The sequence below is a fragment of the Rousettus aegyptiacus genome, unplaced genomic scaffold (assembly GCF_014176215.1).
Source record: "Rousettus aegyptiacus isolate mRouAeg1 unplaced genomic scaffold, mRouAeg1.p scaffold_m13_p_1, whole genome shotgun sequence".
NCBI lineage: Eukaryota > Metazoa > Chordata > Mammalia > Chiroptera > Pteropodidae > Rousettus > Rousettus aegyptiacus.
Window position 1 is genome coordinate 509,709 of NW_023416284.1, and position 15,155 is coordinate 524,863.

The 15,155-nt window shown below is 55.4% G+C and overlaps 1 protein-coding gene across 6 annotated transcripts; it reads right to left on the reverse strand.

Moving 5' to 3' along the window:
* Nucleotides 1-68: 68 nt before the first annotated feature.
* Nucleotides 69-14,434, reverse strand: CDK11A (cyclin dependent kinase 11A). Of its 6 annotated transcripts, none has more exons than XM_036227601.1 (20): nt 14,346-14,434; nt 13,619-13,742; nt 12,686-12,801; nt 11,551-11,678; nt 10,658-10,796; nt 5,918-6,054; nt 5,243-5,365; nt 4,855-4,950; nt 4,593-4,772; nt 4,312-4,374; nt 3,575-3,750; nt 2,813-2,903; nt 1,972-2,093; nt 1,748-1,853; nt 1,409-1,530; nt 1,222-1,329; nt 1,017-1,133; nt 799-947; nt 508-697; nt 69-416 (listed from the first exon to the last, which is right to left on the reverse strand). In XM_036227601.1, exons 2-20 carry the CDS (start codon nt 13,727-13,729, stop codon nt 324-326), a joined length of 2,367 nt encoding a protein of 788 aa, XP_036083494.1. In that variant the 5' UTR covers nt 13,730-13,742; nt 14,346-14,434; the 3' UTR covers nt 69-323. The 6 variants fall into 6 exon arrangements, with proteins under 6 accessions (XP_036083494.1, XP_036083492.1, XP_036083490.1 ...); XM_036227599.1 differs by having other exon boundaries at nt 3,575-3,744; nt 5,876-6,054; XM_036227597.1 differs by having other exon boundaries at nt 5,876-6,054.
* Nucleotides 14,435-15,155: the final 721 nt, after the last annotated feature.

Below are 15,155 nucleotides of genomic sequence, written 5' to 3' on the forward strand. Positions count from 1 at the left end.
TGTGTGTGGACACCTGCCCTCCCCTTATAGGGCAAGTCCGATACATCTGAACAAAATACACCCTTTCCTTCTACAAGGAAATGATTTAATTCTACAAATTTACAAACCAAGACAAAATAAAAATGAAACGTGGAAAACCAAAGAGGACCAGTGGTCCAAGTCTCGAGGTTGCTATCCACAGCAGCACGGGCCAAAGCAGCTGTGTCCAGTTGGGGCAAGACCTGGGTCTGGACCCAGAGACCTTCTCCAGTTCCTGCCCCTGGTCCCAGCTGACCCTGGATAGTCAGCATTCCCCGGGACTGGTCTGGGGTCCACTCTGAACTTCAGAACTTGAGGCTGAAGCCAGGGCCCGCGGCCGAGGCCCCCTGGTTGGTGGTCGTGAGGTGGAAGCCAGTCTCCTTCAGGTCGTCATCTCCCTGGGGAGCAAGTGGCACCATGGGGCCTTGGCCAGGCTAGCCCCGCCCTGGAGAAGCCCCTCCCCCCACCCCGCAGCAGCGCGCCCCTTACCAGCTGGCTGTAGCCCAGGCCTCCCTCGGGCGGCCGAGGGCTGGTGCCCCGCTTCACCCTTTGCTGCTCGCTCTTGGCGGGCCACGTGGGGAACATGGAGGGGTCGATGGGGAGGGGGGTCTCTCGGAAGTACTCGTGCTTGAGGCCGTCCTCGGCGCTGACCCTCCGCCCGGGGAAGTAGGTCAGGAACCTGGGAGAAGGCGGCAGTTCCGGGCCCACTGCCAGGCACGGCTGGGGTAGGCAGGGACTGTAGGGCGGGGGGCAGGGAGGCGGGGCCCAGGGTGCACGCACTTGTTCATGAGGTCGAAGCCGTGGTCGGAGAGCAGAGCCCCGAAGCGCTTGCGCAGGTTGTTGTAGGGGTACTCGGTGAAGGTCATCTTCTTGACCGCAGGGAGCTCGTTGTAGCCAGGCCAGATCTTCTCACTGGGTGTCCCCAGGTCCTAAAAGCAGGGCGTGTCAGGCTGGCCACGTCCTGCAGGCACCGGCCCCCAAAGGACGCCCTGACTTACCTTAAACACTTTGTTGATCTGATCAATTTCTGACTTCCCGGGGAACAGTGGCTTCTGAGTCAGCAGCTCCCCAAAGATGCAGCCCACAGACCACATGTCCACAGCTGTGGAGTACTCCTGAGGACCAGGGACAGGACCAGGCACAGGCTAAGGGGGCTGGAAGGGCCACGTGCTTAGGGCAGGCCCCAAATGGCCCGACACTCACCTTAGCACCAAGCAGCAGCTCTGGGGCACGGTACCACAGGGTCACGACCACCGGGGTGTAGGCCTTCAGAGGGGACCCATACTCTCGCGCCAGCCCAAAGTCTCCCACCTGCAAGGACAGCGTGGCGGTGGGCAGGCTGCGGCCGGGAGCCAGGAGCCGGGTGCCCCTTGGCGGGCAGGGGGCTCACCTTGAGAATGCCGGCATGGCTCAACAGCAGGTTGGACGTCTTGAGGTCGCGGTGCAGGATCCAGTTGTCATGCAGGTGCTTCACGCCACGCAGCAGCTGGATCATGAGCGTCTTCACCTCCCCTAAAGGTGGGGGTCTCTCAGCGGCCCCGCGTGGGCTGCTCTCCTGCGCACCCGCCCGCCTCGCAGCGACCAGGCTTTCAGGGGCGTGGAGCCCGGGGACAGGCACCTGGGGTGCCAGGGGCAGGGTCGCAGGCCAGCGCTCCCCCACCCCCGAGGACACTGCCTGCGGCCTAGGCGGCCTGAGGCTGGGCAGTCCTCACGGGGACATGGCCCCTACCTGGCAGGAAGGGCTGCTTCATGGTCTCCATCAGGCTCTTGAGGTCGTGCTCCACGTAGTTCATGACGATGTAAATCTTGTCCATGTTGCTGCCCACGACTATCTCCTAGAGTCAGCAGCAGGTCCTGCCCGTGACCACCGGTTCTCCGAGGAGGCCCGAGACCCCAGGACAGAGACTGGTGACAGCATGAGGACTGGCGAGCTTGCCCGTGGGGCTGCCTTACCCTGACCGTCACGATGTTGGGGTGCTGCGCCTTGAGGATGGTGTTGATCTCCCTCAGCGAGGTGATCGGGAACCCCTCCTTCTCCTTCTCCATCTTCAGCCGCTTCAGAGCCACGATTTCGTCTGAGAGCAGTTTGAGGACAGGAGCTGAGAACGTGCGGTCACAGGGACGCGGGGCGCCCCGACCGCACTGGAGGCTGTGTCTGATCAGAGTGCGTGTCACCACCCAGAAACCCGACCGTGGTTGCCAGAGGCACGCGATGGACTCCCAGACCCACCGCTGTCCAGAACCCCTGGGACCTCCTGCCTCTGCCTGCTGACGCTGTGGGCAGGTGTGACCAACCCCGGTGTCCCCACACAGCATTATTTGCCAGGTGCTCGGGGTCCCAAACAACCACTGGCGTTCTGAGACCCAGTTACGGGCACTACGACTCACACCTGTCCAGGGGCCACCACTCAAGGCCGATGCCCTGCAGCTTGAGCCTGACCCCAGCGGACTCCACACCCCCTGTGGTGGCAAGTCACCTGCTGTCACAGCCACACGGTACTCTCATGAGCACGCTGCTCTGACGTGTGTCATCGTGAGTCATCATCTGGTGCTGACCAGGTGAGAAAAGGCCATGGTCCAGCACCAGGACGAGTGGCTCCCAGGACCACAAGGCACCGTGCTCAATGACCCCGAGGCTGAGGGGCCAGGCTGGCTGGGCTCGGGTCTCAGCCCTGAGAACCAACCAGGAACCCAACCGCCCTTGGGGAGTTGGTGCTGGGCCTGTGACAGCGGCGGGCCACCTGAGGACAGCGCCCTCAGGTGGAGCTCTCTGGGCCACCCAGACCCTGCGCACCTGTCTTCTTGTCCTTGGCTCGGTACACCACGCCGTAGGTGCCTTCTTCGATCCTGTTCAGGCACTGAAACTCCTCCACGCTCCGGCAGCCCTGGCAGAGGCACTGGCGTGAGGCCTGGCCAGGCCGGCCCCAAGCGGTGCCGGCGCAGCAAGGCCGACCCGAGGGGGCCCGGGGCTGTGGCTCAGCATCTCCTCCTGTCACCCTCAGCGAGCTCGTGCCCCTTGGCCACAGACTTAAAGCTACGTGGACGAGAACCGAGCCCGGCCTGCCCTGCCTTATGGCGACACTGAGGAGCACCGACCCCCGACACCAAGCCCCCGTGCCTTCCTGCTGCGCTGTCCTGCCAGGCCAGGGAGTGCACCCCAGGGAGCCTGAGCATGAGAGGCCACTCGCCCCTCTCGGGATGGGCTCCTTTCCCAGGCCCTCACCGCGGTGTCCCTCGTTACTGACGCTCCCTTATGACCCTGCACAGCAAGAGGGTAAGGGCAAGTGCCCAGTTGCCAAGCTGCCTGCCACACACGGGCCCTGCTGGGCATCCCAGCTGGGGCCTTGGGAGCTGTCCCCACCACTGCTGCCGGGTGAGAGGCTAAACCATGGACACGGAGGCTGGTGCCTGAGCCTGGCCAGAGCCATTCGAACAAGGGCAGCCCCGGCCCCCGCTGGTGAAAGACAACCACACCGGGGACCCCGCTCCTGCGCCTGGCCACTGGCTCTGTGGTGATGGGTGAAGCGGAGCCGGGCTGGGCGGCAGGGCGCCTGACCTGCAGGGCGGGCAGGTACTTGGGCAGCTCCTGTTTGAGCTCGATGGGCGACAGAGTGGGCGAGTCGGGCACGAACTCTCCCTCGGTCAGGGCGCTGCTCTGCGGGGTGCCCTCGCCGGCTTCCTCCTCTCCTTCTTCACTTTCCCCGGAGTCTCGGTCAAATCGGGACTCTGGAACTTCAAAAGTGAAACTGATTACGAACCCAGGAATGAGCAACTGTCACAAGCCCCTTCCTGCTCTGGGGGGTGGGGCCGGAGAGGGGGACAGAGTGCACAAAGAAGCCCCCAAGGAGTGACCCCGGGGCCGTGGGGCCCGCCAGCTCTGCTGTGCTGCTGATCGGAAGCGGAGCTCGTCTGTCGGGCCCGAGGGCACAGAGCCGCCTGCCGCCCGCGCCAGCCCCACGCGGCCTCGGCCCGCAGCTGGACCTGAAGTGCTAGGGCCAGGGCGGCAGGCCCCAGCCGCCATCTGTCCAGGCCACGGCAGCACTCAGCACGGCATTCCCCTCTGACGAACCCGGAGTCCCGTGGGCGCAGTGGGGTGCTTCGTGAGGTGCCCAGTTCTAAGAGTCAGCTCGTCCTGGAACACTGCCAGGCCAGAACCTCCCTGTGGCTTCTGGGTGTGATGTGCCTTGGAGAAAGTTTACTGGACTGCCACACGGTCACACTGAAGACTGTTAAAGAGCGCCGCTGCACTTAGGGACAGAGGAGAGGCCCAGCCTTCGCGGGTGGGCGGCTCACCCATGAGGACGTGGTTCTCGCCCTCGCGCTCATCCTCGCTCCCGTCTTCTTCGCTCACTTCCTCTGTAAGGGAAAGTGGGTGTCGGCCAGGCCAGCGGGGTCGGCTCTGCCCCGGGGCTCCGCCACCCCATGTGCTTCCAAGGCCACCCGTCTGCTCCGCAGACGGCCAGGAAGCAGCACGTGGGGGTCTCCAGCGAGTCCCCAAACGCAGGGATGTCTAGTTTGCAAACGTCGCACGGTCAGACTTGAAAGCGTGTCCCGCGGCCTCCGACCCCGCTCACCCGCCGACGGCGCGGACGCGTCCTCCGAGTTGCTCCCCGTCTCCTCCTCCTCCTCCTCCTCTTCTTCCTCCTCCTCCTCCTCCTCCTCTTCCTCCTCCTCCGAGTCTTCACTGCTGCTGCCCTCCTCCTCCTCCTCCTCCTCCTCCTCTTCCTCCTCCTCCGACCCTGACCCCGACTCCGCTGCAGGAGGGAGGCAGGAGGCCGTGAGTGCGGGATCCCCCTCCGCGGCGGCGCCATTGGCCTCGGCCGCCAAGCTGCTCACCTGAGGAGGACTCGGCAGAGCTGGTTTTCCGCTCGCTGTCGCTGACGTCCTGCAGGTCAGACAGCAGGTCCCTCTCCTCCACTTTCTCTTCTTTAACTTATGGAACAAATCAACAGAGGTGAATTTGGGGACAGGTTTTAACAGGAACGAGACCAGACAGACCATCTCACACGAGGACGAAGCTCAGTCTGAAGGAGGACAGCGCGCGCACGCACACTTGGCGGAAAACGACCTAACGGGCCGGCAACGACCATCTCGGCTGACAAGCGCGTAACTCGGTCCACACCACTCGTGCCTGTTCTGTGACAGGAAGCACTTAGCACACCGCTCTCTGTGAAGACGACAAAGACGCACGCGCACGGGCCCAGGCTGCCGCGGCCGGCCTCACCTGGTTTCCGGCCGTCCCCCAGCTCGAACCGCTCCCGGGGTGGCCGGAGTGGGCTGCGACTCCAGTGGCTGGCCTTCACCTTATCGCTGTAGTCCTCTCTTGTCGTCCGGTGATGTGCAGACCCTGGGGCACAGGACAGAAGAGGACATGGCGCTGGCAGCACCCTCTTTCCGACAGGGCCCCCTCGGTCACCTCGCACCCGCACCCATGCTGATGGCGACAGCCCGCGTGACAGGGCAGGCACGGCCACAGGACACACAGTTGCTAACAGCACCCAGGGCAGAAACCAAGAAGCCAAGGAAGAGCAGCTCCAACCCGGAGGCTGGGAGTGGACCCGGGACCCAGACTGCCCCCTGTTGGTCAAAAAGGGCAGGCCCAGAACTGCCTCTGCAGGCAGGTGCCCGGGTGCCAGAGGACACCCGGCACAGGGGACACGCGGCAGCGGTCCTGCACTCGGCCTGAGATGGCCCTGGGCCACGCCCTGGGGGCAGCTCCGCCGCACGCCCCACACAAGCCACTGTCCCCTTCCGCTCCCGGCCCGTCCCGCCTGCCTGCCACCACCTCCCAGCAACCCCGACCCGGGCCGTGGCTCGGCCCCAGGGTGGCGGCTGCGGCCGAGGCACCAGCACTCACCGCGGGAGCGGCTCAGGGCGAGGCCCCCACCCGCGCGCGCACCTTCCCGCCGCGCCTCCCGCTCCTTGCGCCGCTCCTCGGCGCGCCGCTCCCGCTCCTTCTGCTCCCGCTGCTCCTTCTGCTGCTCCCGCAGCTTCCGCTCCCGCTCCCGCTTCCTCTCCAGCTGCTCCAGGCGGTCCCTGCAACGAGCACTGCCAGCGTTCCGCAGACGCACGGGCGGCCTTGCGCTCCATTTACGGGATGTTTTTTTAGGCTATTCGACCCGACCCACGAAGGGCTTTCTACAGGCAGCACGAGCTCGCGAAGCCGTCCCGAGGGGCCGCTGGTCCGCCCGCTCCTGCGGCCAGGCCCACGCACGCCCCTCAGCAGCTTCCCGAGGGCGCGGCCGGCAGCCTCGCGGCACCTGCACACGCGCCCGCCCAGCCCCACATGGTGGGGAGAGGAGAGGGGGCACGAGCGACACGATGGGCAGCGGGGAAAGCTGCTCCAAGGTCGGCTATCGCCTGGAGTACAGGGAACACCGGGGACCGGAATAAGGTGGCCGAAGAGTGAGGGCTGCTCACGGGGAACTCTCACGTCCCTGATGTCAAGGCCAAACAACCCCTAAAGGGCCAACACATTTTTAAAAAAGAATTACTGTACACACACAGAAACGAGCGCAAGCCACACGTGGTGGAGACGAAGCAAGGCCGGCGGTGTCACCGCCGCCCCGGCCAGCACCGGTCTGCCGCGGCTCGGCACCCGCGCAGCTGCGTGAGGACACGGGGCACGAGGACGCGAACGCCCGCGAGCCCGGGCTGCCTCACAGCGACGCTGAGGGACGATCGCACGCAAAATCCAGCCACCACATCGTGTTTCAGAAGTTGACGAGGTTGGACGACCGTCACCACAGCTTCGCCCTTTTCCTGTTCAGAAAGAACCAGTGCAGCTCGCTGCCGGTGTTAACATCGAACGTCAGAATGCTACGTTTTCTGGGATTTGACATTTTCAGCGATCGAGAATATATTTTGTAAATGGGAATGCTGCTGCTAAAGACAATGCTACAGAGACGCCATCCGTTTCCAAGGACTGTCACTAGAGTGACGCAAAAATAATAAAAGCGAGATGTTCCGTGGCAAACTCTGGGGGCGACATTGGGATTGTGATCTGCGAGTTATCTCGTGGTTAAAGCCGCAGGGACGACTGGCGAGTGTTTTTGGGGCAAACGGGAAGCGGATTAAAACATTCCAGTCACCAATGTGTCCCTCACGTCTGCCATGGTCACTCCCCACCCTGCAAGCCTGCTTTCCACCAGCTGTGGATTTCTGGACATTTCTGCTACTGCTCTGGATTGAACGCTTTCCTTTTTTTCGTCTCTTTGGGAAGCTTACGATATTGAATTCGCAACGTCCTTTTCTGACATCGGTGCTTCAGCGAAAACACTGCACTCCAAGCACAGCCTTAGCTGTGTCCCTATGTTTTCACTGTTTTCATTTTCATTTAGTTCGAACTATTTTGTTTTTCCTTATAATTTCTTTTGGCCATGGGTTATTCAGAAATGGGTTATTGAATTTCTAAACACTGGGGATCTCTCCAGGTTTCTGCTGCTGATTTTGAGTTAAATTCTTTTGTGGTAAGAGGGCATACTTTGACTTCTTTTAAATTCAAGCACTGTTATATGGCTAAGCACGTGATCTATGTTGGAAAATGTCTCACAAGCTCTTGAAATAAATCTATATGCTGTCGCTGTGGGCAAAATGTGGTAACCACAAGTTAGATTGAGTTGGTTAATATTTTCCAAATTTTCTGTATCTTCGTTGTTTTTTTCTAGCTATTCCATTGACTGGAGACATTTCTGACTATCATCAATGAACTATTTCTCCTTTCCATTGTCGGGTTTTGCTTCATGTATTCCTGGACTCTTGTACTACGAGCGTGTATTTATTATTCTACCTTCCAATATACGTGCCTTTTTGTTGTTACTTTTTCTATTTGTCTTAACTTCTTTTTCTCCTGACATTAGAATAGCCACTCGAGACCTCTTGTGATTGCTGTCTGCACGGTGGATCTTTTCCCAACCTTCTACTTTCAACCTATTTTTTTTATCTGACTCTAAGATACTCCTCACGGAATGGATCTTGCTTCTTTGACAATCTTGCCCTTGTTTGGGGCACAGAGTTCATTTCATGGTTAATGTAATTACGCCTATGCTTGGGCTTGTGTGTTTTTGCTCTTCGTTTTCTGCCTTCTTTTTTTTGTGCCCATTTTGGATTTAAATAAGTATCTTCAGTGTACAACTTAACTTTTCCGTTTTTATACTTAGGCGTTTGCTCTAGGGGTTGTAGCATGCATCTCGTCAGAGCGACACTAATTCCCATGAAGCAGAGGGCCTGTTCCAGTGCAGATTCCCCTCCTCTGTGCAGCCCACGCGTGGTACGTGCTACACGGGTGTCTTCATCATCATCGTTCTACACAATCCCATGTCTTTTGTAGGAGCCGTGAGAAGAAATGTCTGTATAGATTCTGTTACATTACCCACTTTTACCGTTTCCAGTCTTGTTTTTACTTCCTGTGGATTCGATACCGTCTGGTGTCATTTCCACTCAGCCTGGAAGTCTCGAGTATCTCCCGTAAGGCAGGTCTTGCTAACAGTGGAACCCACCGGTCTACACCCACCTGGGGAAGTCTTGACTTTTCCCTCCCTTCTGAAGCAGCTCTGCTGGGTATACAATCCCCATTGACAGGTTTGCTCCCAGCAGCGTGACTATGCCACCCCACCGCCTCCGCCACCGAGCAGTCTGCCACCAACAGCACAGACGCGCCCGTTTCTAGAGCTTTTCTCTTGCTGCCTTTCAAGTTTTTCTTTGGCTTTCACCAGTCTGACTATGACGTAACTGAATTTACTGTACTTGGGGTTCACTGATCTTTTTGGGAATGCAGATGAATACTTTTCGTCAAATTTGGCAAGTTTTCGCTGTTATTTTAAAAGACACCTTTGTGCCCCTTCCTTCTTCTGTCCTGGGACTGCCATTACATGGCTATCGTCCCACCGATCTTGGAGGCTGTTCAGTCTCCTTCAGTCTTTTTTCTCTCTGTTCTTCAGAATGCATGGTTTCCGCAGCTCCAACTTTAAGTCCCTTGCTCGCAACGCCTCTGAAGAGTCCAAGTCTTCACTAAATCTGGAACACATGCAGTTTCTACTGACACCTTTCTTCCTTGACAGGGCTCACTTTTTAATTTTTTTGTAGGTCCTGAAACTTTTTGTGGAAAATTAGACGCTTCAGATAACATGTTATAGTAACTCTGGATTCTAATTTCTCCTCAGTTGTTGCTGTTTAATAATGCATTTGGCCAAATCTGTGAACTCTTATCTCCGTGGCTGACTGTGGCCACTGCCATTTCTTTCCATGTTTCTTTTCATTTCCAAGATTGACTTCCTTGGGGTCAGCGCTGTGTCTGCACAGCTGTGAGGTCGGCCTGCACTGGACAGTCAGCACTTGGCTGTCCCACGTGCCGCCTGGAGCCTGGACACTGCGAGAATTCAGACCTTCACCTTCTGGCCTCAGCCCCCGCCAGACCTGTGTCACGAGAACGGAGGCTGATCTCACAGACCTTCTTTAAACGCCTCTTCCATTCACCCAGGCTGCTGGGATAGAAGCGCCATCTAGCTGTCTATTTCCCCCTTCTTTGCCACAGGCCAGCTCCCAAGCTTTCTCTGGAAATGACCCCAACACACAAAAGTGGCCCTAGCATTCACACCTGTCCGTTTACTCTTTACCTGAGCTTGGAGGACAAGCCTAGGGCTAACCAGATGCTCTTTCCTGGGAATCTGAGCCCAGAGGGAGGCACCTGGGGACAAATGCCCTAGAGTCTGGTGTCCTAGCTCCCAGACTGTTTCAAGGACTTTAGGATTTCATTCCTTTCTTTTCCCTTTTCAAAAGAACCAGTTCACTTCTATTGTAACCCAGAGAACACTAAACGGTATGTGTCCTTGGTCTTCCTGACCTAGACTACCTGGAACAGAGCTTGGTACCAATCAGGTGCTCGCTATGCACTTGCTAAATAAGAGATGGTGAGTCGTGCTCCACCAGACTTCTCTCGAGCACTAACTCTGTGTCAGAATTTACACACGTGGACCAGGCTGTCTGTCTCCAACACGGCTCACTCTACTACGACTCGAAGACAATACGCTACTAAAGATGGGCAGAGCCCGCACCCTGCTCCCACAGGGCGCGTCCCTCACCCTCCTGACGCACCGAGCGCACAGATGCTCACAGCTGCTCTTCCGTTTCCCTGTCATCAGCTAACAGGTCTAGGAAGACCACCCGCCCTACTCTATCTTACTCTGCTCGCCACTGGTCTACGTTTGACCCAAACCTTTCTTGTGTCCACGTTCTGATCTCAGACCTGCGGCAACGTCCCTTCCTTCAGGCCCGTTTCACACTTACGCGAGATCTTGGGCACGAATTAGGAGCCGGCTGACGGGCCCCCAGCAGCTCCCCCACCAGCCTCCGCCTGGAACGAGCCGACACACGGATTTCCATTCCCCTCATGATCTTCTCTCAGTGGGTTCACACCCGTTTCCATCCTCCAGATGCAGTAAGAACTCACTTCCTTCAGGAGGATTCTCGTGGTTAACATCAACGTTTACTGGGCTGTGACTATGCTCACGCACCACTCCTGCGCCAAATCTACTTTCTACTGCCAAGTTACTGTGTTAAAATGATGGCCTCTTCCGCTGCTCCGCTGGGATGCTGGACATCACAAGCACTTAAAGCCCCTTAACCAGCCAAGTCCTCTCACCTCTCTCTCCTGGAATGTTCTCTTGCCATCTCCCTCCTCTTCTGTCTCTCCCATTCCCGGCGAGCTTTATCCTGTTCTTCTCGATGTCGCTTCCGGCGTTCGTGTTCTCTTTCTTTCTCTTTCACTCTAGCATGCTTGCCTGAGAAGAAACAAGAAGAGTCACGCAAAGAAACTTAACTTCCATTCAATTTGAAAATACCCAATGAAAAAATAAAAAATATTTAATGATTCAGATCATGATGTTATGTTAAAAAAAAGATGACATAAAACACAATGTGATAAGCCTTTACGGAAACAAAATGTCATCACTAAACAGAATTGTGATTTTCATCTTATTTTTAAAATCTTACATATTGAATAATCTTTGATTACGTTGTATTACTTTCATAACTCAAAAATACCCAAAAAATAAAAAATAAAAAAAAGTAAAAATATCACCATTCATGAAGAACACAGGACAAAGCTTAGCTCCTTTTGGTGGATTTCTACATCGTGTCATAAAATCATGTCAAGCAACCGCATTTATAAGTGTAAGATTTAAGTCAGGCCCAGGCTGTTTCCCCAGATCCCTAAGCAGCTCTTGATATTGGCACGAGAACAAACCCATTATTGGCCCCCCGAATTTCAGTTACAGCAGTCAGGCATTGAAGGGCGTGTTTTCCCCCTGCACTTGTAAATTAAGACCATTTCAAATGCAAACAAACTACCCCATTACAACTTAACGTGCAGAAATACGAAACAGCTCTTCAAAACGACCTATGATTAGTCCCCGCCGTCCCCGCCCTTAGCTAGTTTAGTTCTCTTCTCTGTGAGCTGAGCTGTGGAGAGGGCGGCAGACGCGACCTGGAAGCGGAACACGCGTGGCAGCGACACAGAACGCGGGCGCCCCGTACCCCCCTCCGCTGAATGGCTGCGGTGCCTGCGCTTCTCTTTCCTCTTCTCGTCTTTCCTGTGATGAGCTTTTTCTTTCCGAGACATTTGCTGGGGTGGTTTGATAGCCAAAGAATCATCTTCCTCTCCTCTGAAATAAGATACGACAGCATGACGTCATGCTTCGGAAAGTAACGTTAGGAGCACCAGGTATGATGGAGTTTGACGCAGAAAAATGCAGGGTTCACGATATGAATAAAGCTGAAATGAGCCAGCATTTAAAAAGTGTTAATTACGAAACAGGCCAAGACTGTAAATTAACGCAGACTCGTATGAAAAGTGTAAGTGAGAAAATCAGTGTTGTGAGTGGAACAAAAATGCCTCTGAGAAACCTTCAGGGGTAATGGACGTGCTCACTCCGTTCACTCCCTTGTGTGGTAAAAGTTTCACAGGTGTATAAAATGGATCAAGTTGCACACTTCGACATATGTGCAGCGTACTCTGTCATTTACACTACAATAGGGCTGTTAAAAAAAAGGTCCCCCATTTTTTAATCAAACAAAATGACCTCAGAAGGTCACTTAACATTATCTTCAACTGACTACGTAACTGAAATCTTTGGAGAATCCACACCTCATGTCTTTCTACCTTAATTCCTGGCTCTGTTGCCTTTAATTACTTGATGACAGATAAGAGGAAACACGTGAAGAGAGAGCATGACGCAGGACGAAGCATCAGAATGAGCAGATGTCGTCACGACCATTTCTGCTCGTAGGCTCTGCTCAAGAATCTTTGAGCATTATACTTTGGTTCGTTTGTACAAAATTTTAAACAGTGATTTTACGAACTGTCACAAACATACAGCACGATTATTTAAACGCACTAAGTAAATGGTGCTGACTTGACCAAGAATAATCACACAAAAAAGCACACACTCTCATTTGGTTTTCCCATTAGAAGTGGGGGTGAGGTGAAACCGGCACCACTCAAGAGCCCACTTCAATTGTGAGGTAAACCTGAAGTCGCTACTATGAACCTGTTGAGAGTAGCACCGAGAAAGGCCAGCCAGGACCAGCGCTCTGTGGTGTGACCCTGCCTGCGTTCTCAGTTAAGCACGCCGCAGCCCGGGTGCGCTTCCTCCTCGCGCGCCTCTCTCACCTGTCCTCCATGGAGTCCTCCCTCCGGTACGGCGAGTTCCTGATCGTGATCTCCATGCGGTGGTCCCTCAGCTCCCCCTCCTCAAGGGAGTCGCGCTTGGAATCCCGGTCATCTGACTAAGAAGCAAGCAGGAAGGCAGTTATTTTCCTCACAGGAAAAACACAATTCTAATGATAATCGAACCCGGCCAATATCCAAAAACAAACTTTCATATACACTTTTTTTAAAAAAAATTCTCATGTGCTATTAAAAAAAAAAAAAAGAGCTTTTGTTCAAATCCCATGACATTAAAAATTACAACTTCCTGTAAATCAGAATCTGAGATGAGAAATTTAAAACCAGTATATTTGTCAAGGGACATCAGTCACTATGCCAAGCACGTTAGTTGTTTATAAGAGCCAAAACTGAGGTTTAAAACATGTTATATTTACCAAATACTTTGTGAGATCTCATAAAACTCACGAAATACTTAAGGGCCCCCTATTAATCTTATCAGAAGAGGCATTTTTACCAATGCCCCTTGTCAAATTACTGAAGTTTCCCAAGTATGTTATGTGAACCAAGAAACATGTAAAACGTTAACATCAAGACAACTTCCTGCTATACCGAAAATACTTGTAAATGGTAGCGCGAATACGCTAATAATGAAATGAGAAAAATTAGTCCAATTGCACTACTGTATTTAGATTTAAAATGCTGTATCCTCCAGGTAGACACTGTCATCTACATACGGCTTTAGCATGTTATCAGTCTGCAATGTAAACTGAGTATTTGAATGTTTTTGTTAATTTTTAGAATAGATTTTGGGCTCACCTGCGACATTTGGAAGTACAAAAGAACTTCACCGAAGAAGCGTTGTTCTAATGGAAAAATGAGGGCAAAGAAATTAAATTTTCTTTTAAGAAAACCCCTTACTTAAAAAATATGGCTTACATTTTTTAAGCGTTTTATCTCTGCTTTTTCCTCTTGTTCTTTCCGACGTTTCTTTTCCTGAAGAATTTCATCTAAAGTTTTCACTTTCCAAGAGTCCTTTTCATCACCCATTTGAGTTAAAACACTACAAAAATAAAAGAATTCAAGATACGTCAGAGATGACAAGCTACGGTTTGACGCTATGTTGTTTCTGGACACTTTTGCGCGCTTCGTTACGAGTGATGGGCTCTGAAAAAGGACTGGCTGGGTTCCGGCCTCTTTTCTGTCGCTCCTGTGCGGTGCTGGGCAAGCTACTTCGCCTCAGTTTACCTTCTGTAAACGGCAAGAACGCCGCCGGCACAGCAGTACCGCTCGGGGACTCAAGGGGAGCGCCCCTCCCCAGCTCAGTACCTGGAACTCCCCGGCAGTTTCTGCTATCGCGGCCTGTGAAAAAGACCGCGCGCAAGCGAGAGCCGCGGGCCCACCTGCCGGCTGCAGCCTCCGGCGCGGGACGGCGGGGGCCCGGGGCGGGGGCGCGGCCGACGGGGCGCGCTCGGACACCAGGCCGCGGGGCTCCCAGTCCCTGGGGCTCAGGGCGCTAACCGGAGTGGGTCCCGCCGGACGGGACTCGGAGAGCGTCCGGGGCCACTGCCACAACCCTAGGTTCCACGCGGGGAGAGACGCGACGACGGGGCGGGAAACGTCGCCCGCCTGCCCCGAGAGCCTGAGGGAGCTGGCTGCGACTCACCCCTGCGCCGCCGCCGCTGCCGCCGGTCCCGGAGCCTGAGAAGAAACAGCGCCCGGCGCGCGCCACGACCGTCGTCACTTCTTGCGTCGTCGCGGACTGATGACGCGAGGGGCGGGGCCTCACCGCCGACCGCGGTCCCGAGACCAGTGCCGGGTGCGCGACTTGGGCGCAACTTCCGGGCTCGACTCTGACTGATGACGAACATCGGGGCGGGGCCCAGCGAGGCCCAATAGGAAGCGTCGTCCCGCCCCGCCCCGCCCCGCCCCGCCCCGCCCGGAACCCGGAGCAGCTGCCGACCTCCGGGCCTGCCCGCAGCCGGTCGCCGGCGTCGTCCCGCCACCGGCCCCTCCCCTGCCGCGCCGGCGACCCTCGCAGTCGCCCTGTGCTCCACGGCGACCGGAAAAGCCGCGAGCTCGGCGCTAGAAACGTCCCCCAGTGACGCTCTAGTTGACTGAATTTTCAGATAAGGAAGTTGCCTCCTAAAACCACACGTTGGTTCTACTTTACGAAAAAACAGGGCTGGCAGGGCTGTTGCAGTGTGGATTTAGAGCTGGCGCTCAGGCGGCGGTTTCCCAAACCGCCTGCTTCCTCCGATTCCCCTGCGAAGGCTTTTTTTAAGGCCTAACTCCAAGGCCCGCCTCAACCCCGCGGAGGCTGGTGGAATGAGAGAGACGCCCTCTCTATGTCAAGTTATTCTGCAGACTTTGTTGTTTTAAATGGTCACACAAAAAAATGATAATTCAACATCCTGAAACTAAGGGAAGAGAATGGAGGATAAACGTCCATCTACATTTACTGGACCTGAAACGT

What these genes read in the sequence shown, in the direction of transcription:
- CDK11A (XM_036227597.1), bottom strand. Translation starts at nt 13,729, where the DNA reads ATGGGTGATGAAAAGGACTCTTGGAAAGTGAAAACTTTAGATGAAATT. An exon ending in GAGGACTCCATGGAGGACAG is followed by an intron (nt 11,679 to 12,685) that starts GTGAGAGAGGCG and finishes ATCTTATTTCAG; the next exon opens with AGGAGAGGAAGATGATTCTT. An exon ending in CGCGTCCGCGCCGTCGGCGG is followed by an intron (nt 4,375 to 4,592) that starts GTGAGCGGGGTC and finishes TTTCCCTTACAG; the next exon opens with AGGAAGTGAGCGAAGAAGAC.